Here is a 22,994-nt window from a genome sequence, read left to right on the forward strand (position 1 = left end):
TGCATAATTCTCTTTACTTGTATAGTCACAGAAACACTGTATAGAGCTAAAGTACTCAATATTCATATGTTGGACTTGGGCCTTTTTGGCAGGTTCACCCCTAAACTTTTTGCCTTTAGCCTCTGGCATAGTGGTAGTGATTTTAGGCCTCTGGGCACTTTAGCACTGTGGCCCAGTGTAAAGTGCGTGCGCACTCTGAGTGCGTGTGGTGAGATGGCCTGCCCTCCCATGGGACTGCATGGGGGATATGTGTGCCCGTGGTTATTCCTGATATGGGGGGAGTGCAGGGTTGAATTTGGTATGTGTGAACTCGTGAGAATAAATGCTGTGCAATGGTGTGCGCATATTTATTGTGTCTAGTGTAGAAGTGCCACTTTTAGAAGTTGGCCTTTATGTGTGCTGTGAGATGTGAATTGCCTGTCTGGCTTGGCTGGTGTGCTTGGCTGGTGTGCTTGGCTCCAGGATCCAGGGTGAGTCTGCCGGTTGGTGAATAGGGAGATCTGCATGTAGATGGGAGGGAGGAGTTGCACCTGGGACCTGAATAGGGCTGTGCCTTACCTCCACAATGCTGGCTCCACCTCCTGTGGTGCGTCCGATATCCCTGGCCTGTCTTGTGAATAGGGGAGAGGAGCTGAGCAAAACCAAGTGCTCCTGAACCAGTTGTATCTGGTTCTCCCCTTGCCTACATTGTTACAATAAAGGATTTTGTGGTATAAGGAGGGGCTGTGACCCCATGTAAAATGTTCTTGTTTTGCTAGTTGAATCTACCAGGGACGTGCTGCTGCTAGGGCTCAGGGGAAGGCTTTCCTCCTTTGGGCACTGCCTTCCCCCTGGATGCCTGGAGGACATTTCTGATGGGACCCCTTTCTGCTCCAGTTGCTCCTTATTCCTGGAACCCTTTTGCCTTTCCTCCCAGCTCCCACGACCTTCTGCAGCATGGAAGCGTTTTATTTTACTCTAAAAATGCCAGCCTGGTGACACTTTATTTTCTCCTAGGGAGCACTTTTCCTTCTCCTGTAGCGCTGGGCTACGATCATTATCGAGGGAATCGTGACCTAGGGATTCCCCCGCTTTCTCCAATGTTACGGCGGGTGCCTACCCCGCCTGGCCGCCTATTGTTTAGATTTCAACAGCAGGAGCCCACACTGCTTTATATCCAAAATTCGGAGGGAGCCAACCCCTCTTGTGCCTTCCTTAAATCTGGACTTGCGCGGGTGCCTACCCTGCGTTTCACTGCTGCAGCCCTGAGCCGCCGAGAACACGAAACCGGAAGTCAGTCAGCATTGCACCTGACGGCAGGCGGGACTTCCGGTTTTCCAGAGGAAGTCCCGCGCATGCCTCCTGCGCCGCCACCTGAGAAGAGGCCGCCCCGAGAGAGAACAATGGCGCCTGCCTGCGCTGGGCTTCCATGACAGAGGGAGAGCCCCGCAGGCGCCAACAAGGGCAGCGTGAAGGTGGAGGGGGCCTGAGGCACATTGCTGGTGCCTGCCCCCACCGTGTGCAAGGCAGACAGTCCCCGAGGAGCGGGGGCTCTCCAGTGCAAGTCGAAGCCCCAGCGAGAAGACAGTGTGCGGGGCTCTCCCAGTGAGGAGAGAGCACCGTGCCAACTCCCGAAGAGTCCCGCAGCACGGAGGGAGCACCCCCCTTAGCAGTCCGGTAAGTGGGGGCTTCCTGTTGCTGGTGCCCTTCGAGGCCTAGTGCCAGTACTTAGTTCTGAGCGGCCCCAGATGGCAGCGGGCCGCTCCAACCTCGTGGGGATGTTTGTTTAAAGCACCAGTGCGCTCCCTAAGGACATGTGCATTTTCAGAGCCCAGTGGGCCCACAGTGCTCGAGGGCAGGTTCTGCTTTTGGCCCCATTTCTATTAGAGCCTAGATGGCTCCCACGAGGGCTATATTTATTTTAAAGGCCCATATTTTTTCCACAGTTTGGCCCCAATATTTCTAGAGCCTAGATGGCTCCAACAAGTGGTGCAGTTTGCTTAAAGGGCCCAGCAAGCAGTGGGCAGCTGCACCGTTTAGGTTCTTCATTTTTAGGGGACAGGTTGTTCAGTCCAGGAGTGAGATGCACTCCTTTGCCCCTACCTCTGCCTGCACAGCTGCGCAGCACTTAGGCCAGCTGCAATGTTTAGGCCTTCGTTGAGACTCCCAGCTGCCCAGCAAGTAGTGGGCAGCTGCCGTGTTTAGGTTTGCGCCAAGTGCACCCCCGTGACTGTCGCTGCATTGGCAGCGAGCCCTGACTTTGGACAGAGGGCATTTGAGCCCCTTAGAGATGGCCAGTTGGCCCAGGGGACTATTAGATTTATAGGGTGCCAGGCCCTAGTGTGCTTTTCATAGGTGCTAGGAAATGTAATGTTTGTAGTATGTTTTATGCACCTTGACTTATGCTTATAAATGTGCTTTTATGATTATTAGGTTTTACCTACTGTCTTATGTTTTATTTCTCTACTGTGGTCTAGGTTTGATTTATTCCCTACTGCAGGTTATGTTATTCAGGTTATTTCCTAATGCAAGTTTGTTTAGGAGATTATGGTCTACTATATTTAGCCTTATGAGGTTGGCGCAGAATAGAGTTCTCGCCTTATGTGATACTATGCGGGTTATGATTTATGTTACAGGTTGACGCTGAGTATAGTTCATAGCAAATGAAAGAGGAAGGTCCAAGGATTCCAGAGCTATATCTGTTTTCACAAGATTTTATGAAGGCGGAGGAAACATACTCAAAACTCTGGACCTTTAGAGTTTTAAAATTGAACAGTTTTTAGAAGGAATAGAGTATGTTTTCCATTTTTATATACATCTTATTTTAAGGTTAAATCCTGTAATCATGAATTCAAGATGCCACTCAAATGATAAGGTCGCTCCAGTTTTAGAAAAGACAAAAAAATTTCTTGGTGCAAATTCGAGCATTGACAGCCGACACGTGTTTCGCCCTCTATGGCGATATGCGCCAGGGCTTTCTCAAGGCTACTTCCAACTTCGATGGTACATTCGGTTAAGTTCTCCAAGTATAGTGTCTGCCAGTGATTACTGGCTGTGTTCTAAGTTCCTGATATATTCTTACTTTTACTATTCTTTACCAAGTGCTAATTCTGACAGTGGCCCATGTGGCCCTGTCATGTGTAAATAATCCCCTGTAAATATTGCCCGTGCCAGTTGGCACAATGAATATTGTGTGATTACTATCTAATGTGTTTATTATAATAAAAAGGCTATTTTTATATATAACCTTGTGTGGAGTTCCTTTTGTGGTGTGCCTAGTGTGTTGTTACTGTGTGTGTTGTGCAAATGCTTTACACATCGCCTCCAGGATAGGCCAAACTGCTCGTGCTAAGCTACCAAGGGGGCGAGCAGGGTTATCTTTGGCATGTAACTCCCTTTCTCTGAGTAGAGTGGTGGTCTCTACCTGGCTTTGGCGCAAGGCTTAGCCAACCAGAGAGCCCAATTTCTAACATCATACAGTCATGCTGGTTCCAGGAGAGGACATTTTATCAAGATATCCCGCTCTTGCCTCATTTATGAAAAGTGCTGCAACACTGCTGGGAAACAGCGATGCGTCACTTTTCATTGCATCCTCCTTGCGACATGCTGGATGTGTCATATTTACAGTATGACGCATCATGTCGCAAGGAGTTAAAGATACGTAAGTATTTCTGACATATCTGTAGGTGCAAAAATGACGCATTGCTGGAGTGTGTCACGAAAGTGATGCAACTCCATCAATGGATCATTTTACATAGGAAAATCCCATTTCAAATGTGCTTGCATCAGTCTTATGCCTGCTGTGAGGCAGGCGTAAGATTTTGACGCATTTGCATCCTAGAAGTGGTGCAGTGAAATCTCGTAGATTTCACTGCATCACTTCTATGAGGCTTACTTGCGTCAGATCACCCCCCCTGCATACATTATAACTGGCGCAGGTATAATGTGGCGCAGGGGTTTACTAAGTGATGCATCTACCTAAATGCGTCACTTTGTAAATATGACTCAAAATGGTGCATTTTTTACCCTGCTTAGAGTCTGGCCAAGCAAGAGGACAGCCAGGAGTCGGCAGCTTTCCTTCCTCACCATACCATAGACTTGGCTCGTATGCAGAGGCACTTAGTTATGAACTAAGAGAAATGTATTGTAGGTACCGGGTAGACAAAAGCACACAGTACATCACTCGAGGCAATAAGTTACACTGGCAGGTATCAGCTTACATCTAGCAAAGAATTCAGATTGCAGATTTTTACTTGAGTAAGACTCTGCCCTCTCATCTGCACATGCTTCACTATGCCTATGATAATGCCTAGCACATAGACAATAGAGACGGTTGATACACTGAAGGTGCTGAGAAGTAATTACTGCTTACACAACAAAGCGCAACCTCTCCATTTAACAGAGTTGGAGCAACTCGAGCACATTATCTAAATACCATTCAAACTAGAATTTTAAATGTTTTATAGTATGAAATCATTTATGAGATTCCTTAATTCAAATATGAATCAATGCATTATTTCATGATAATGCGTATTACTGAAAGTATCAACAATAATAGTCATTGGATCTCCATTGAATGGGGATAAGCTTCAATAAGGTGCAGCTAGTAGTCGCTGTCCCTAATCCTATGGCGCTGCGTGCAGCCCCTCTGGATTGGTCTGCAGCCCTTTTGAATTAACGCATATCATAACCATCAATTCTTATTTGCAGACAATCTCTTCATATCTGGTGGCTCTCTAATATGATATAATGGATTGACTCTGAAAAAAGAGACCTGTCCATCATTGGGGTAAACAAGGCTGTTTGTTGTTGCTACCCGTGGTGCTATTGGGTGTTAAAAAGATCCTATAAGTCAATTTCTGCATTTCCCAAAATTTTGGTGAAAGACGCCAATGTGTGTGGAATTTTTAACGCTTCTCCAAATAGTCTAATAAAATTTCAGTGTGATAACACTCACTTCTGAGATACCTGGTGATCTGTGTGTCACAAGCCAGGCACACCAAGCCTTCTGTTCTTCTGAGATGGTATATTTAATGCCATTAAAGTGGGCAATAGTAACACATGTAATTTACATACCTTATAAATGGCACACGTACCATATTGAGCTTTCCTATTAAAAAGAAGCTCTATTATTATCATTATTAATAATGTTTTTTTTATTATTTTACTGTATCACTAATGTTACTCTGACTACTACATTCCATCCTGGTTTTGCTCTTTTTGTTGCAGGAGGTTGAGCTGTGCCGGGTCAGCAGTCAAGAGAAACTGGGTCTGACTGTTTGTTACAGAACCGATGACGAGGAGGACACAGGCATCTATGTCAGCGAGGTAAAGCATATGACATATGATTGTAAATGCGAAAAATATAAGCCAATGTGTTGCGTAGGCAGCTTTCCAGAAATGGCTGTATGCCAGCTCCCCTTACTTTCAATTAGCACTTGGAATCGTTACCCAAACACTACGCCACTATGTGTTTGTTTTCTGAAAATGCTCCACTGAGGCATAACATTTTATATACGAAAAGTGTTTCTCCTAAAATTGCACCTTCATAGCTGCAGAGGTTGGCTGGGATGTGTGTGTATGTGAACTTGTAAAGTGAGAAGCAATAGAGCACTGTCAGCAGCGCCTGTTAGGAGGCGATTCAATGATTTGTGTGAATGATAGCGGGGGAGGGGCAGTTCTGTCTGCATGTTGGTCCTGGTGGCAGGAGGAGCTATGAGGACCTTAACAATGACAAGCAACTGCACCTTGAGGAGTTAAGGGGCAGATTTATGAGGCTGTTGCGCCTCTTTGCGCCGCAATTGCGTCACTTTATTTGACGCAACTGCGGCGCAAACAATGCGCCCTATTTACAACGTGACGCATCTAGGAGATGCGTCACGTTGTAAAGCACTGCGCCATAAGGAGGCGTTCCTGCGCAGGGGGGGCGTTCCTGCGCAGGAACGCCTCCTGAAAGTGGCTCAGTCACTTTCAGGGCAATGCTGCGTAAAAACCCTGCGCCTGCTTGAAGCAGGCGTAGGTCTTGATGCAGCATTGTGCAGATGGTGTACCCCCGAGCCTTGCTGGAGCTGCGTCGCGCTTGCGACGCAACTCCAGCAATGCGCCACATTTCCGGCACAGATGCGTCACGCATCTGTGCCGTTTTTGCACCATGGTGCGCCGCATTATAAATGCGGCGCACCATGGGTGGCGGAGCTGTGGCGCACTGTGGCGCACGTTAACTGGCGCATCCCTGGGGATGCGCCAGTTAACATAAATCTGCCCCAAATATATTTAGCACCTTTCTAATCTGGTGCAAAGATGAAGGGGGTCTGATATATGCATGATAGTGTTTCAGAGCCTAGGAGTGTAGCCTGCACCTTCCAGTCTGACAGTGTTTTGCCTGCTGTATTTGTGATTAGCGCCTTTTAGCTGATGCAGTTGGTTTTGAACAGAGGCAGGACAATGGAGGAACACATTGGGGATAAGGTGATGTAGTGAAATGCGTCAGCCCTTTCATTAGTGATTCGGACAGCGCCATGCAGAATACTCTTTATTTAAGTAGATTTCTAGATAAACATGTGGGTACATTTTATATTTTGACGCATGTAGTAGACGTATTACATTCTCCTTATAGTGATTTGGTATCGATTAATGTTGTTGAAGTTTGAAAGTTACTCCAATTTTTACTGCAACAATGTTATTTAAAACAGCATATAGAGGCTGGAGAGTTGAATTGTAAGTAATTAGATTATCAGTGGGTGTGGGCAAATACCCACCTCAAAGAATAATCCCAACCCTTCTCACGATGAACCCTTAGAGTCATTGAATTGACCTGAGCTCAATCCCCTGTTAGCTAAGGTGCAGAGGTGACAGGCCTAATGGTGGACAATGTGCAAAGTATTTATGTAGTACCAAAACAGTAATAAAGTAAAAAAAAATAACAATAAACATCCCTCACTGAATTAGAAAAAGACAGTAAAGTGTAATAAACATAATGACACCACAATGACAAAAATGCAATAACGGGAACCAGTGATATGATTTTTTTAAAGTTTCAAATAGAAATGATAGTCCGTGGTCGCAGAGGACCGGATCCTAAGAGCAATTTAGTGCTGACCGCGATGCAGAGTGGTTCGATTACACCAACCTGTTTCATCCTGATCAAAGATTTTACTTTCTGAAATTAGTCCTTTGAGTCCCAACCCACAACCGGTATACACTTCTATAACCCCACAGGTCCTATGGGGAGGCAGTTGGAGACTCAAAAAGTGTTAGATATGGGCCTAAAGCACGGTCTAGTCCAGGTCCTGTTGGTACTGATCAGCAGAGCAGCTACAGGGAATGTGTCTTGTGGGTCCCGTCCTCTTTTGTTCTTCCTCAGGCCCTGAAAGTATTCTGAAGTTGGTGCCTGGAGATGCTACATATTCCTGTCACAAGCTGGGGGGGTGGGGGGAGACTCCTGGGCACTCCCTAACCAATGGTGTGAAAGTTTCTATTGGCAAACCTACCCACTTTGGGCATTTGCAAGATGGTGAAAGTCTTCTGCCACACTAAGCTTGGCTCTGAGCACTGAAGATGTGTGTGTGGGGGGAGTGTACCATGGTAATTCTAGTGTCCTTTCTCATCCAAGACCAAAATCAAATTTGAGCCAGCCACTGCACCTCCAATAAACCCAGAGGCAGAAGTCTGGTAGGACAAAAATAGAGGTTTCCAGCAAACAGATACTGGATATACAAGAATTGTTTTGGGATCCTGTATCCCTTCTTTTTACGTGTGCAGCCCTCGTTTTATATGTAAAACCCAGAAGCAGAAGTCTGGTGAGCCAAAGCAGGTTCTTCATCAACCTGGCATTGGATACACTAGAATAATCTTTGCATTCTGTTCTCTGTATTTTAAGTGTGTGCCCCAAAGTGTTATGTGTAAACCCAGCAGGCCTGCCAAAAAGTCTTTGATACTGAATCAGGATTTAACACCATAGTGTCAAAAAAGGATGCTCTCAGCCCACACCGTACATATTTTGGGAGATTCGGAGGATTCTCCTCTGGCCATTCAGGTCAACCTATTGTTTGCTGCTAAGGGGCACTTCACACCTTTATCACAACTATTCAAATACTTATTTCTGGCTGGCAGAAGTGGGAGAGCAGATGAAAAATTCGCCTCCATGAACTTCAAGCACTGAAAAGGTAACTTTCTCAAATTTACTTTTTCTTAATATTATTCAAAAATCTGACCACCATTGAATTGTTTGCTAATATTTTTTTTTTTGTTTATTTTGCTAGCCCGTCCTATTCCTGAGATACAGTATTATGAGTTTATTCTGTAATCTGGTTTTCTACACAGGGCAGCTAGGACTGCCACAGTGAAAAGTAGCTTTTAGGTACTCAACAGTGTCAAGAATTCTTAATATTAAGTTTCTAAATGGCCTACATTTAAATATTAGACAGTATTTCTTGTGGACTACAAGGTCTACATCGGGATGATAGATCAACACTTAAAAGGGAGAATTTGATCTGTTAAATGGGTTTATTTAACAGGTCAAATTGTTGTGTTTAAACTACCACACTTATGATACAAAAGATCTGAAGCCAGGGTTTTATACTGTCACTCTAGTGGATGATATAATCGGTGCTGCTGTCCACTAGTGATATTTAACTTAGTGGTCCTGGGTCCATTTTGTGCAGTACCCAGGGAATTGTAGGTAAGTTAAATATGCCAGTTGGGAACAGCGGCGGCTCCTCCGCTAAGGCAGAGGGGTGTCGTCCCACTGCCAGGAGCAGCAAAGAAAGGGGAAAAAGTATTATAATAATGGAATGTTATTATCATTTAATTTTTTCCTCCTGTTGCGGCACTGCGTGACGGGGTGGAGAGGAGTTGCACGGGAGGAGTAGTAGACACACCTGTGCGCAATGACTGTTTTGGCGGCCCGCTTGGGATGCCCAAAACAGTCATGCACACTCCCCTGTCCTCCATGTAGGCTGCATTACAGCCTGCATGGAGAACATGCCCACCCCTACAGCCCCTGGCTGAGCCCGTGTCACAGCGCCCAGACCAATCACAATGCTCCATTGGAGCATTGTGATTGGCTTAGGGGTGGGAGCCTTGCTGCCTACTTCCTATTCTGACCTGGAGTTGGACACTGGTGAGCAGGAGAGAAGATGAGGGACCCGGCGGCAAAGTACGTTTTAATAATTTATTTTTTAAACAGCCCACAAGTTCCTCACCATGCCCACTCCCCCACCTGTGAGCTGTGCGGCCGCCCCTGGTTGGGAATATACCAATTCAACCATGTTTAGAAGGGGAGCATAGGTACTTTACCACTGGTTAGCAAGGTTAAAATGTACAGACATCTAAAGCCAGCAAAAATATAGGGTCCAGCAAAAGGCAAAAAATACAGTGTGACCACGCTGAAAAGGCTGGTTTCCTACAAGAAGGATAAAAGGGAGAGCTGCACATGCCAGGTGCAAACATTTTACATGTAACATAGGCACTTAGAATTTCATTTATATGTAACATGTGAGTAATTTGTTTAGGTTACTGAAGCTAAATCCTTTATTGTACAATTATTCAAAATTGTTAGAAAAATTCATGTAACAATAAAACACAATACATTATAAATTGATTACAAAACATTCATCACATTTATAAAGGGTGGAAAAAGCAGTCATTTTCATGATTTGCAGTGGTTTAAGGCCTGCCTCCATTACAATCGCTTCTGATTCCAAATACCTAATATTAATGTCCAGAGAGAAAAGATAGATACAGGCTTTCCAAGTACCAGCAGAACATCTGCAATAATTGACACACTCCTGATCAGTATTGTACGTAATGTGGTGCAGAAATCATCAGGAATATATATTCATTTCATTGAAAGAAAGGATACATTTATTGTTCACTTTAGTTATAATATCTTATCATTTTTTTTAAACTTAAAAGATTCACTTTAAAAACGCATTTAAAGTGTATTTAAGGTTGTGAATTAAAATTAAAAGACAACAAATATTTGCAAGTTATGGTTAAGACCTCGAGCTACAGCACAAACTATAACTCAAACATCAACTGGGTAACCCATAGCTAGCTACCAAAAACAGTGCTTTTAACCTCACCTAACAGAAATGTCAGAAATACTAGTGGGGAAAGTAAATGTGTGTAATATATTTGCACATAATTACATGGAATTACAGCAAAATTATGTGAAATGACACATAATTACGTGAAATGTAAAATTTTCATTTCACGCCCTAATTAGGAGCAAAATGGATCCTCCCATCATTTTTTGGAACGAGGATGCATTTAAACAAGAGTATGGTGAACAAAAGCGGCTCAAGTTCTGTTGTTCCTGTGCTTTCACTGTAAATATTTTGTGTGGATTTTTAGTATGTTTTTCGTGCAAATGGTTCATAATTACTCAAAGTAGTGCGATGGCATTGTAGGAATTTCACATAACTAGCATAACACAAAATTCCTTGAACTACGCATATTACGCCAGCGTAATTTAAATTTTGCCCAGACCAATTAAATAGGCTTGTAGAGTAGATTTTGTACTTTGGTTTCTGACATACTACTTTGATAAACTGCCCCAACCTTCAATAAAATGTGATTGTTTTTCAAAAATTCAGCTCTTCAGATGATCTTTGAACCTGGGTTCATGAACTAGATGTGTCTGTATTGAATAACAGGTTTGTTCAATTTGAGGTCTACTAAAAACACTTTTCCAATGCTTATTTCTTGAAATCTTCTGTGCAGGTTTACACCAAACCTCGCACAGGCACATAATTGAGTAGAGTTCTACTTTCATGCTAAGTTTGGTGTCATTTTCTTCAGTTCTTTTTCTGTAGAGCTGTCAAAATTTCCTATCAGAGGGCAGGATCATTTTTTACATCCCCTTTTTTTGTCCCCCGTCTGTCAGTGTTGCATAAAATTAGCAGTCGTGAACGGTTGAGAATTTGTTATGGGTAACGTTTTCTGGAGATTCATCAAATCGTGACAAAAGATAAAATGTCTTAATAATGTAAACTCTGACTGAACCATAACAGCAGAGGTGCTATCACTACCTCAAATAGACAGACAGACAGACAGACAGACAGACAGACAGACAGACAGACAGACAGACAGACAGACAGACAGACAGACAGACAGACAGACAGACAGAGACAGGACAGATCGATCTTTTGGGTTCACCAGTAAACTATTTCTTGGTCTTGTGAATAAACTTAGAACAATCTTTATCTTTGATATGGTGGTGCTCTTGTTCTTTGAAAGCTTTTTCTGTGACATTCAAATGTTTGGCTTTCTTGAAAACCTGTTTATGTACTGTTCTGTTCTTCAACACATTACAATCCGTGTACATTTGGTGATGGATGGAAAATCCCTTCTGATCAATGTAGACTTTTCTCATGAGGCAGTTGGGATCTTGATCTACTGAGTCCAGGACGGTAAGTCATGCAGGAGAAATTGTGACTTCATTAACAGATTATCTGATATGAGTCTTACTGCACCCACAGTGAAATTAAAAGCAGAGGTAACTGATGTAACAACTCTTTCATTCATAGGATTTTTTATTAACTTGTCCTATTTTGATCCGTCTTTTTAATTTTTTTTCAATAGTCAGCTTGACCGAACAATTTAAGGTGCACAACCTCCTTCCTGAACGGACCTAGAAATAATTTGTGTGGTGCATTGTTTTGTGCTGGTAGTTGTCAGTGTCCTCATTAGGTTGAACCACGAAAAGTCACTAACCTAACCTATGCTTAACCCTCTGGTAGCTTGGCACTAAAGCAGTAAGGCTGAAGGCAAAGCCAATGTGCAGCACTAGAACAGTAATTAACCAAAATCACAACACAAAAAATCCCATTCCTATTTGGAAAAATAGAAAAAGTTTGAATTCATTTTTTTGACACCAAAACAACAAAAATCCAATCAAAGAAACAGAGTCTTGAATTTGTAAATTATTTGTAAAATCTAGCACGGAAAAGATGAAAGTACTAACCGAGGACATCTAGTCGTGCAGGACCAGGGAAAGTCGAACGTTATGGCCGACCACGATGGACCGCACTTGAGATTCACAAAGTAGGTTGGTCCTGTTCTCAGCTTACTTTCGGACTTAAAATATTTTTTTAAGAAAAATGTCTGAGGAGGCAAGGTTTAGCAGGGCAAGGGAGCCGGTGGTGTCAGAGGAAAAGGCGTCATTGAAGAGCCACTGGAGGAAGTTGCAGTGAAGTTCTATATTCTGACTTAGTCTCTTTTTGGAAGACGAAAATCTCCAGCGGGATGAAGCTGTAGGCTGCAGCTGACTAGTGCCCCACAAGGCCGGATACGTCTCCTGCAAGGAGCCGCTGAACAGGATTTTCTGCTGTGGAAAAGGAGGCAGTGGGTGGTGCCACACAGGCAAGGCCTAGGGTGGATGGACGAGTAGGTAGATCTCAGACTCCACTTGATTCTCAGAGCACTTTTTTAATCCCAAGTTTTAGATTTGGGCTGTATGGGCAAATGTATCCCCAATTCCAAGTGTCTAGGACTGGATGGGTTCCACATGAAGGATCAGGACTCACTCAGGCTGGGTTATGGTGCAGGTTTAAGATGGCTAGAGCCTATTCTGTCCCTAAGGCTTCAATTAGGTGACCGTCCAACCAGTCCTTGGTGTCACTCTAGAAGCCTTGGGTTGAAGCAGGAATGCAGGACTCAAGCAACAAGGAAGTCCTCCGAGGGCACAGGGCAAGCATCAGGCAGCAGGACATTCCTCTTGGTGCAATAGGGCAGTCCTCTGAAGTGCACAGCAGGCCACAGTCAGCCAGGCATTTCTCTGAGAGTGCTTCCACAGGTCCAAAAGCAAACTAAGAAGGGGGGAAAGGGGCCCCTTTGTATATCTGGTTCCTCCTTTGAAGTGGAAGGAACCGCTGGAGTGTTCCCCCTTCAGAAGTGTTAGGGAGTTCCTGCCTTCCTGCCCTGGGTCCAGTCTATTGGCAGGCACAATAGGCTAGTGTGAAGTTCTTTGTGTGTGAGCTGAAGCAGCATCTGAAGTGCAAGTGGGGCTGGTCAGAGCTCAACCCCTGTCCTACCTTGGATGGCCATCCTGCTATAACAAGGCAGTGCTTAATTTGAGCCAGTGGTTTCCGTTGATCGGCCCTGGCACTTAATTGTCAACACCGGGGCTTGTAACTGTCTCCACATGGTGGCACTATCTGTCTAATTTAAATGTGGCACAAGAACAGTTGTTTTTTTAATCAATATACACTAAAAATTACTATTGGCAGGATTTTCACACTTGTGGGAGTGTCATGGTTAGTAGTTGTGTTGGTACTGCCATTGGCAGCGCTGGGAAGGGCAATGTGTGGTGAAAACTGCAGCGGCCTCCTGGTGAGGACTCTGCACTTATTTTCTTTTACAGATTAAGCACAATACCCAATGTTATCCTACGGGAGAGGTTGGCCTCACAGTAGTGAGGAACAAGTTTGTCACTATCACAAAACATGTACAACTTAATAGTACATGTCCAACTTTTTAAGTATAATACACCCTGCACAATGGGCTGTTTGAGCCCTACCCATGGGTGGATTATATGTTAAAAAGGGACTTTTAGGCTTGGCAAAATATGTTTTTGCTAAATCAAATTTGCAGGTAAACATTGAAAACAGGGTGCAAGGTATGTTTTAAGGGATGCTCAATTGGGTGGCGCTATAAGTGCTACAGGCCCACAAGTAGCATTTAATTTACCAACCCTCGGAATATGGTATACCACTTTGGTAGGGACCTCGAAGCAAATTAAATATTCAATCAGTTGTAAGTCATTGCTACAATGTTTAAGGAGTATCACTGGTTTGCAGTGGTAAAGAGCACACAGTCCTAAGGTCAACAATGACAAATTCACCAAAACTGGAGATGAAAAGGCACCATTTTTGAGGGGGACCCTGCCGAGAGTACCATGCCCAACATGACTCTCCACCATCCAGAGCCCATAGTGGCAGTAACCAACACAGGCCACTGCCAGCTGTCAGTGTCAACAGCCAGGACCCAGCACATTCAGGGTTCTCTGACCTCTGAGGTGGGGTAACAGTCCCTAGTGTTAGGCATCCTTATTCCACTCTCCTTTCCACCAGCCTCAGGATGGTAGTCTGAGACTGGCCACTCAGACCAGGTGCTATACCCCGGCACTGAAAAGGGGTTAGGGGTGAGATTTCCCTTCTTCTTCTTGGCCTATGTACTCTCTGTTTTGAGAAACCTGAGCTATAGGCTGTTTAGGACCTATGCTAGGGGTGGCTTATATGTATTAAAAAGGGAGTTTTAGGCTTAGTAAAAATATTATTTTGCCAAGTTGAGTTTGCATGTTAGAAATACGTGCAGGCTGCAATGGCAAGTCTAATACATGTTTTAATTGGCTACATAAGGTGGTGGCACAATAAGTGCTGCAGGCCCACATCTAGCATTTAATTTACCAGCCCTGGGTATATGATATACCACGTTACTTGGGACTTATATGTACATTAAACATGCCAATCAGGTGTAACCCAAATTTACCATAGTTTAGGGAGTGTGTATAAGCACTTTATCACTGATTAGCAGTGGTAAAGTGCACAGAGACCTAAGGCCAGCTAAAATGAGGAGAAGACAAAATGTTCGAGGGTAGGCATGCAAAGAGGGCCAAGACCAACAATGTCCCGCCCCTCCTACTCTGAAACTACAAAGGTGTGCATGCGAACAAGCAGCACTGCTTGTGGAAAGACAGCAGGGCCATGCTCAGGCACCCAAAGCAGCCCTGACAAAAATGCTAAAACCACTTCTCCTACCTCCAATGTATCCAGATCTCTTTCTATCCATATATTCTCTCTCTCTTTCCATATATGCTTTCTATATCCTCCCTCTCTCATCGCCTTTTCTCTACCTTCCCTTCCCTCTCTTTATCTCTTGAAGCTTCTCCTGACATGGTGCAATTAACCTGGGGGAGCTGGAGGAAGTAACAGCGGCACCAGCAGTAGTCCTGTACTTTCAAAATTGCTCTCAAAGGGGTCCAGTCCACTGGTGAAATTACCAGTGGAATGAAAGGCCTATAAGACCCTAATAAAAAATGACCAGCTGATTGCCACCATGCACACACACAAGAGCAAGTATGTCCGCCACAGGAGGAAAACACCTTTCTGCGCTTAGGGAATGGAGTGAAACTGCAGCAGACCACCCCCAAAGAGAAGTACCTTTTCACTCGTTTTTGATTTTCTGAACTGAGCAAATGGGAAAGGCATGTTCCTCCCCTATTACCTTCTGAAACAGTTGTATCCACCTCCAGTTCATCACATTTGGCTATTAGACTCTGAACCACAATGCTGCAGAGGCTAGGATCTAATGTAGAGCAAAATGGATGTCAGATATACATTCCCATACAGATGATCAATTAGATTTTCATTTTATATTTACATTTTATTTATTTAATTTTATTGAGAGTTTTAGAAAGCGTGAACACAACCCTAAGCTGACAGAGCACTGAACATAAGCAAAGCAATAAACCTAACCAAAGCCCTTTACATTAAAAAAATTCTCAAAACACCCATGTGTCAAAACTCACGAGCCAGCATGCGGTTCCACTATAGTTGTTCTGGTGGCCAGTGGTGATCTGGTGCTAATGCAACCAAATGGTCCCCATTTGAGGTTGTTCACTGTGTGTGTGTGGGGGGGGGGTGTCCTTGTTAGTCTAGTGATTAGAGTTTAAGTGGGATGGTCACCCTGGACGTCAGGCTGTCCGGAGTTCAGCTCTGATTCTTATTGTTATTAAAGTAAACTGTTTATTCTTTTGACCTCTTTTTTTTAACATGGAGGTTGACAGGATTTTTGGTAGGATATAGTTCCAGATCTTCTGGCAGATCCTGAGAAAGAGCATGTGTAGGTCTGCTGATTTCTAAATCTCGGAGGTTACAGCCAGGCGGAGTTCGCACTGCTCAGGGGGTAGCTTCCCCCCTTTATTTCTATCTTTTACCTAGGTTCACCGTACTGCAGGGCTTTGTGAGTTAGTCAAACCTTTTTCAGTTGGGTCCTAGCTTCAGGTGGGGGCCAGTTGAGAGAAAGATTAATGTGGGCAAAACATCTTGTGCCAGTTATCTGTCTCGCTGCAGCATTGAGGGCTGCCTTGAGTGAAAATGAGAGTGTTAGAACTGTCAGCTTAAGGGTGGTCTTCTCCCAACTTTTTGCCTTCCTCCTCCATTGTTTCTGACCATGCTATTGCTGGCATTAGGACTTTCCATACTTTACCACTGTTAGCCAGTGCCAACATGCTTGTGCTCTCTCTCTAAACACGGTCATATTGGCTTATCCCCCAATTGGCTTCTTTAATTTACTTATAAGTTCCTAGTAAAGTGGTACTACATGTACCAAGGGCTTGTAAATTAAATGCTACTAGTGGGCCTGCAGCACTAGCGGTGCCACCCAATTAAATAGCCCTTTACAACATGTCTCAGGCTTGTCATTGTAGAGCCTGTGTGTGCAGTTTTAAACTGCCATTTCGACCTGGCAAAATAAACCGTTGTCAGGTCCAAACCTTCCTTTTTACTATATATGTCACCCCTAGGGTATGTCCTGGACAGCCAAGAGGACAGGGTGCAATGTGTTTGAAAAGTAGAACATGTACTTTTACATTTTACATGGTCTGGTAGTGAAAAACAGTTACATTTGTTTTTCACTACTGCAGGGCCTATCACTCCTTTAGGAAAACATTGGTGTTACTTTATTACTTGTTTTTGTCTAATTTACCACTAGAAAAAGTTAACCAGTTTATGTGTAGTGTCTCTAGAATCACTATTTAAAATCCTAATGTATGGTAAGGTTAGATTTTAAATTGCCTTTCCGAAAATGGCACTTTTAAAATATAGAATTTTTTTTAGCTAGCCTATTTAGTGCGTGTAGCCTGTCGCTGGTCACATGACTGGGTGCAGTTGGGCTTTGTGTATTCCTCCTAGACTTCCAAACACAATGGAAACTTAGGTGTGCCTGGATGGGTCATAACTGGCAGATGGGAGGGAGAAGCTGGGCCCAGCCTCAATTATAACTGAATAGCCTGTGTCCTGCCTACACCTGTAGGTAGTCTGGAGCTAGGGCAGGGAAGTCAGGTTGCCTGGGGACTTCAAAGGGAAACCTCTAGAAGCATATGCCCCACCTTAAATGCACAATTGGATATAAATACTGGACTAGAGACACAACAACTTCAGTACACTTCTGAACTGGTGGATACTCTGCCAGGAAGGCCTACGGTGCTGCTGAAGTATTGCCACTCTTCTGAATTACACTTTGCTGGACTCCTGCTTCGGTGTACTAACCTGCTGCCTGCTGCCCTGTGGCCTGGGAGAGAACTGGACTTGCATCTCTGAACCTAGACTCCAGAATGACTTCAAGGGCTAGTTGCATGGCCTTATGATCTGAAGCCTCAGGGACATAACAGGCTTCCAACAACCTTGCTCCTGCACTTGAACTCTGTCATCTGTAGGTCTACTCTCCTAGTGGTGCCACCCCAGTCCCGGAACCTTGGAAGTGGGTCTGAGGTGCTCTGCCAAACTGTGGACCAAGTGGAACTGCTGCATCACCTCTGCTGCGTGGCTCAGACCCGAACAGAACCAACTCATTCCTGCTGCTGTGTGGATTGGACCTGTTGCAAAGACCAGCTTTGCAGCCCATTGCCGCATCAGAACCACCACTGCACAATGCATACTCAGTGCCGACCCTCTCCTCCCTCGTCGTAGACCGCCTCGACGACAATGACAGATTCCACATCAGAGCTTCGCAAGTTCCATGGAACCATCGCATTGCCCTGACAGTGTGCCGCTTCATTGATGCCTGACTCTGCAACACAAGCCTCATCAATGGTATCCTTGGCAATGATGCAGGCCCTCGCTCTGCAGCCTCATCACATCTCAGAATTGACTCATTGCTCCAGCTGACGTTGATCCTTGCAACACTCCCTAAACCAGGATTAAGGTATTATGTTCAATGGACCCCGCTGCGTCCCTGTAGCTGGCTCAGGCTCTGTAGCAGTTGTCCTGAACTTGTGACTTTGTCCCAGTCCGGCAAGACCAGATATCCACAACTTTTATTGCTATTTTTACTAAAGATTAAAAAAAATCTAAAATCTCTGGTTCTACTGATTGTATGTTTGTCGTTTTGGTCTTGTTTTATTTATTAAATTAACTTCTATTTTTCTAAACCTGGTGCGGGGTCTTTTTTCGTGGTGTTTTCACAGTTATACTGTTTGAAGTGTTACACATTGCCTCTAAATAAAGCATGACTGCTTTGTGCCAAGCTGCTAGTGGGTTGAGCACAGGTCATTTTAGGGTTTGCTTGTGTCTAACCCTGACGAGGATTGTTGCTGTTGCTTGATTAGGACTCATACTCCAATCAACCAACATCCCAATTTCTTACAGACTAAATATAGAAAATGTTGCCATATTCACATGCTTTTTACATCAGACTTCTGCTGCGCAGGCAAGCATTGAAAGCAACTGGATATTTTGACATATTTTCTTTATACTGCTAGCAAAAGAAGTGCTTCTGTGACATGGTTGTACTTCTAATCCACAAAATCTAATCTATTTTCTTTAATCTGCAAATATGCTGCTAGTTATTATGTTATTTTCCAATCTCAGTCTTTTGCTTTTCACTGTTATTAGTTAAATGTTTATACTTCATGTGGTTGAATGGAGTAAGAAAATGTCTTGACAGTCCTAGGAGAGATACATAGAAAGTTGTTTATAGAGACACATGCAGGCTATGAAAGGCAGAGAGGCAGTGGCAGAGAAACAACTGTGGCACTGAGTGCAGAGAGAAAGAGCAGAGTGAGATGAATGAAGATAGCGTGAGAATGGGAGTGAGGCATGGAGTTGGAAGGCAAGTGGTAGGCAGGCAATAATCAATACAGAAGGTTGATGTTATATGAGGAGTAAAAAGCAATACAGAAGGTGAGGAATGCATCCTCTAATGTTGGGTTCCTGAACGTATGTTTTAACATGGAGAAAAGTAAGTGGAAGCAAAATGTTCAATAAAAAAGTAAGCTTCAACACTAGCAGAGATCCATTGTAAGGAGACAAAGAAAGACAGTGTAAAAAGTTAGGAGAAGCAGCAGAGTTAACAAAATTAGCTAAACCTTTGATTTCTGTGCCTTGTTTAGAGTAAAGGAATCACTGGCCCATCAAGCCAGTGGCCATTTGCTAACAGGTCACTATTGTTCTTGCATTGGGAGCAGGGCGAAACTGAGATGGCAAACTAGCTCTGGCAATTACGTCCGAGCGGCCTTGGGGGGTGGGGGGGAGGGGGCGTGTTGGACGGGGTGGGTGCTGGTGGGACACTGCAAAACCGGCCCCCAGCCACAAAAGCAGCCCCCTCCCTTCTGGCCCACTGGGAAATTGCCCGGTGCCTGCTACGACTAGTTTGGCCCTGACTGGGAGTGCTGCCATATTTACGGCTATCCCCTTGATGCATCTTTTCCCCGCACAGGTATGCTACATGAAGCACGGAGGAAGTGTGTTATATTAGTGTGTGCTTTTGTGTCTGAACGTTGGAGACACATTTTCACAATGTTATTGTGCAATAAAATACAAACTTAAACTAAAGTAAGCATTACCATAGACGTTGTCAATTTGTAAAGTGGTGAACAAAAATTGTTGAGATCATTACCTATCAACAGTTAAAATCGATACGGGAGCTCTGTTACAAACACCAACAACTGTGACTAATAAAACTCCCAATGTTAAATGGATCTTCATATACTCAGATTCCTTTGACATCTACCATGTCAAAGTCTTCTTTACCTACAATACCCACACACAATCTCTCCATCACTTGCTTGAGACTCCCAAGTGCTGCTGGCACGCTCATGTTGGGTGGGTCTTCTCTCTGTAGTTAAAGAGCAGAGTTAAATAAAGCTACACCTCGGAAAAGTCCAGGTGCTTGGCACTTTTTCGTGGAGTTCACCTACTACATTTGTCTTCCTGTGCATATTCTTTCAGTTTGCTCATCCCTTCTAACAATATTATGCATTTAAAAAAGACCAAAATTGGTAGAATAAAATAGCCAAATGTTTGAGGCATCAAGATTGAACTCGCTTTATTGTTTAAACATGTTTTATTTCATATTGACCACCAAAACTGCTACCAGACTCAATTTTTTTAATTCGTTTTTTAACGGTATTCACAGTCTAGAAAGAGTGCTTCACTTGTTGTCTGCACAAGTTAGCCAATCCTTTTAGGATGGCTTGAGACACTTCTTGTACTTTGCCACTCTGGATGTGTTTGGTATATATTTTCTGTCAAGATATCATTTTGTGATTAAGCTTAACAACTTGTTGAGCTTTAGTATTTTCTGGCCTAGCTTTTCACATTTGAGCAAGATACACCAGTGCATCTCAAACAAAATCAATAGAGCAATACAAATACAGCTATAAAGTATAAAGCATTTCTGAACTAACAGAACAATCGCATAATGAATAGAATGATTTCATTGGTGAGTTCGATTTATAGGCGCACCTCCCTGTTGCATTTGATTATAAAACAATAGTTTAATTGTCCATGAAAATGTTCTTAACAGTTAATGACTGGCTTCTGAGGCTTGCATCCTTTCACTATTGTAAAGCGATGTAGTCCTTAAAAGATAGAAAACGGCTGAAAGAGAGATTCTAATGTTTTCAACTGCTGGTTAATATCCCTCATCTCATATGTTTTTAGCGGCATCGGATTTATAAAGTACTGCATTTTGTTTCTACAAATGCTATTGTCTGCACTTGAGGTATTCTGGGTTTATTTGATTAGCGCTACGATTAGCTACGCGAAGTGCACTTCGCACTTTGCGAGCTACCCGTAGCGCTACGCGAACTGCGTAATGCGCTGTTCGTGATGATTGCACAGTGCAGGATGTTTGTCCGCACTGTGCAATCATTGAAAACAGCATCTTGCACAGTGCGAGCTGTCTTTTACTGCCGCTCGAGTGGATTTTTACTCGAGCAGCAGTTTTCTCAACGCGGACTGGTAGCTTCTCATCGCGAGTGGTCACGAGCATACGCAACCACTTGCAATGAGAAACTTTACCTACCCGTGTTGAGAAGCTCACCGGGAGGTTTGTTTTCCACGCTCGTGATCAGCAACTTGATTTTTCTGATCTCGAACAAGGAAAAAGTCTAGGCGGGATGTCATTTTGCTTGCTCGCGGTCGCCAACTTGACCTTGAGGACCGCGAGCAAGCAAAAAATGACCGCTGCACTACGCTATGCTACGCGTGTTTGCACTGTGCTACGTGCAATTAGCGTATTGCGAAGTAGCGCAATCTTCACAAACTATGCAAGCATAGCTTAGTGCTTTGCCTAGGCTTGTTTATTTGTCAAACTCTTGGCAAAGCAGAAAGTAAAACTCCATTCCAAATGGCCCTAAAGTATTTGGACAGTAGCAGTCGGTGGTGGGAGTGCGACCGGGCGGTGACGTGGAGCGGGGGAGGGGCAGGGTGGGGGGTAGTAAACTATGGAATGCAGCCAAATACAGGTAAGTAAACATATAAATAAATAAAACAAATTTTGTTTCGCGCACTGCATCGCATTTGGTGATGCAGTGCCCGCAACAAAATTCGTTTTATTCATTTATATGTTTACTTACCTGTATTTGGCCGTATTCCATAGTTTACTACCCCCCCCCCCCCCCCACCATGCCCCTCCCCGCCCCCGATGTCACCGCCCGGCAGCACTCCCACCACCGACCGCTACTGCCTGGAGCTATATCATTACACAGACATGATGCAATACCTAATCGGGAAATGGATAGCAACATTTCAAGGCTCTTGCTATTCTGTCAATTTATTATTTGCTTCTTTAAAATAGTTTAATTTTTGTCTAATTTGATGCTAGTTTCTGGGTAAGTATTTCAATATCGAGGGACAAAATATCCTCATTTGAACCCTGAGATTGTCATAGAACACCCTATTTGAATTGTATACTTAGCACAGGGTTTCACACAAAGTTTAAGGGTATTTCACATTTGGTTTGAGGGCATTTCTCAGCAATAGGTATTTAACTTAACATCCCTCCTGAAAAGTTCAACTGAACAGTTAGAACAATGTTTTCACTAGGTCAACTTGCTTGCATTAGAGTTTTGACCATTTATTGAACTGCTATGCCAACAATTTTAGATGATATCATTTGTATTGTTAGACTGGCGTTAGTTGTTAATATTGTCTTGGGAATTCAGTTTGTGTTTGTATATATTTTCAGCATTCTACTGCTTGGCCTTAATTGTGTCATTCACTAACAGCCTGATTCATCATTCTCCCGTTTTGCGTGGCCCTAATAGCGATTCATAACGAATCGCTATTAAGGACTTGCAAAACGGGATTCATGTAGGAATTGCAATAATTATTGCTATTCCTACATGTTCCTTATTTGCGATTAGCTAATTGCTAATCGCTAATAAGGAATAACTCCCCATGCATTCCTATGGGCCTACAGGCCCATAGGAATGCATGGGGAGTTATTCCTTATTTGCGATTAGCAATTAGCTAATCGCAAATAAGGATGCGATTTCAAGGGTGCAGGGGTGTCCAAAGGACACCCTGTAGCGCCCCTGAAATGTAATCTACATTGGTGTTGCGCACACACATGTCCAAAGGACATGTGTGTGTGTAACATGCAACTTATAAAAATGCATTTAAATGCATTTTTCTAAGTTTTTGCTATTTACCGAGAGGTCTGACCTCTCGGTAAATAGCGGCCCAAAATTGCCATTTCGCAATTTTAAAATGCTTCATGAATTGCATTTAAGGAATCTCAAATAGAGATTCCTTAAATTCAATTCTTCGCAAATGTGCAAATTCTTAAATAGCGAAATTTGCATTTGGGATGATGAATCCCAAATGCAAAAATTGCACTCGCAAAAGGCAAGATTCTGAGAATCTTGCCCTTTGCGAGTGCAATTTAGCTTGATGAATCAGGCGGTATGTTGCTGGCCTGGAAAAAACTGCCAGCTATTCTTTGCTTTGAATTGCATTATTCGCAAGAACAAATGTGCCTCCAAACAGACATTTACAAATAGGTTT

The 22,994-nt window shown here is 43.6% G+C and overlaps 1 protein-coding gene across 1 annotated transcript in view; it reads left to right on the forward strand.

Moving 5' to 3' along the window:
* The window catches only part of PDZRN4 (PDZ domain containing ring finger 4), a 553,980-nt gene that overhangs the window by 420,573 nt on the left and 110,413 nt on the right, over positions 1-22,994 (forward strand). The window contains exon 4 of the mRNA XM_086919475.1: positions 5,209-5,307. Within this exon, the coding sequence (XP_086775601.1) occupies positions 5,209-5,307 (99 nt within the window). The remainder of the gene's footprint in view (positions 1-5,208; positions 5,308-22,994) is intronic.

Source organism: Lissotriton vulgaris, chromosome 1_1 (assembly GCF_964263255.1).
Source record: "Lissotriton vulgaris chromosome 1_1, aLisVul1.2, whole genome shotgun sequence".
In the NCBI taxonomy this organism is placed as follows: domain Eukaryota; kingdom Metazoa; phylum Chordata; class Amphibia; order Caudata; family Salamandridae; genus Lissotriton; species Lissotriton vulgaris.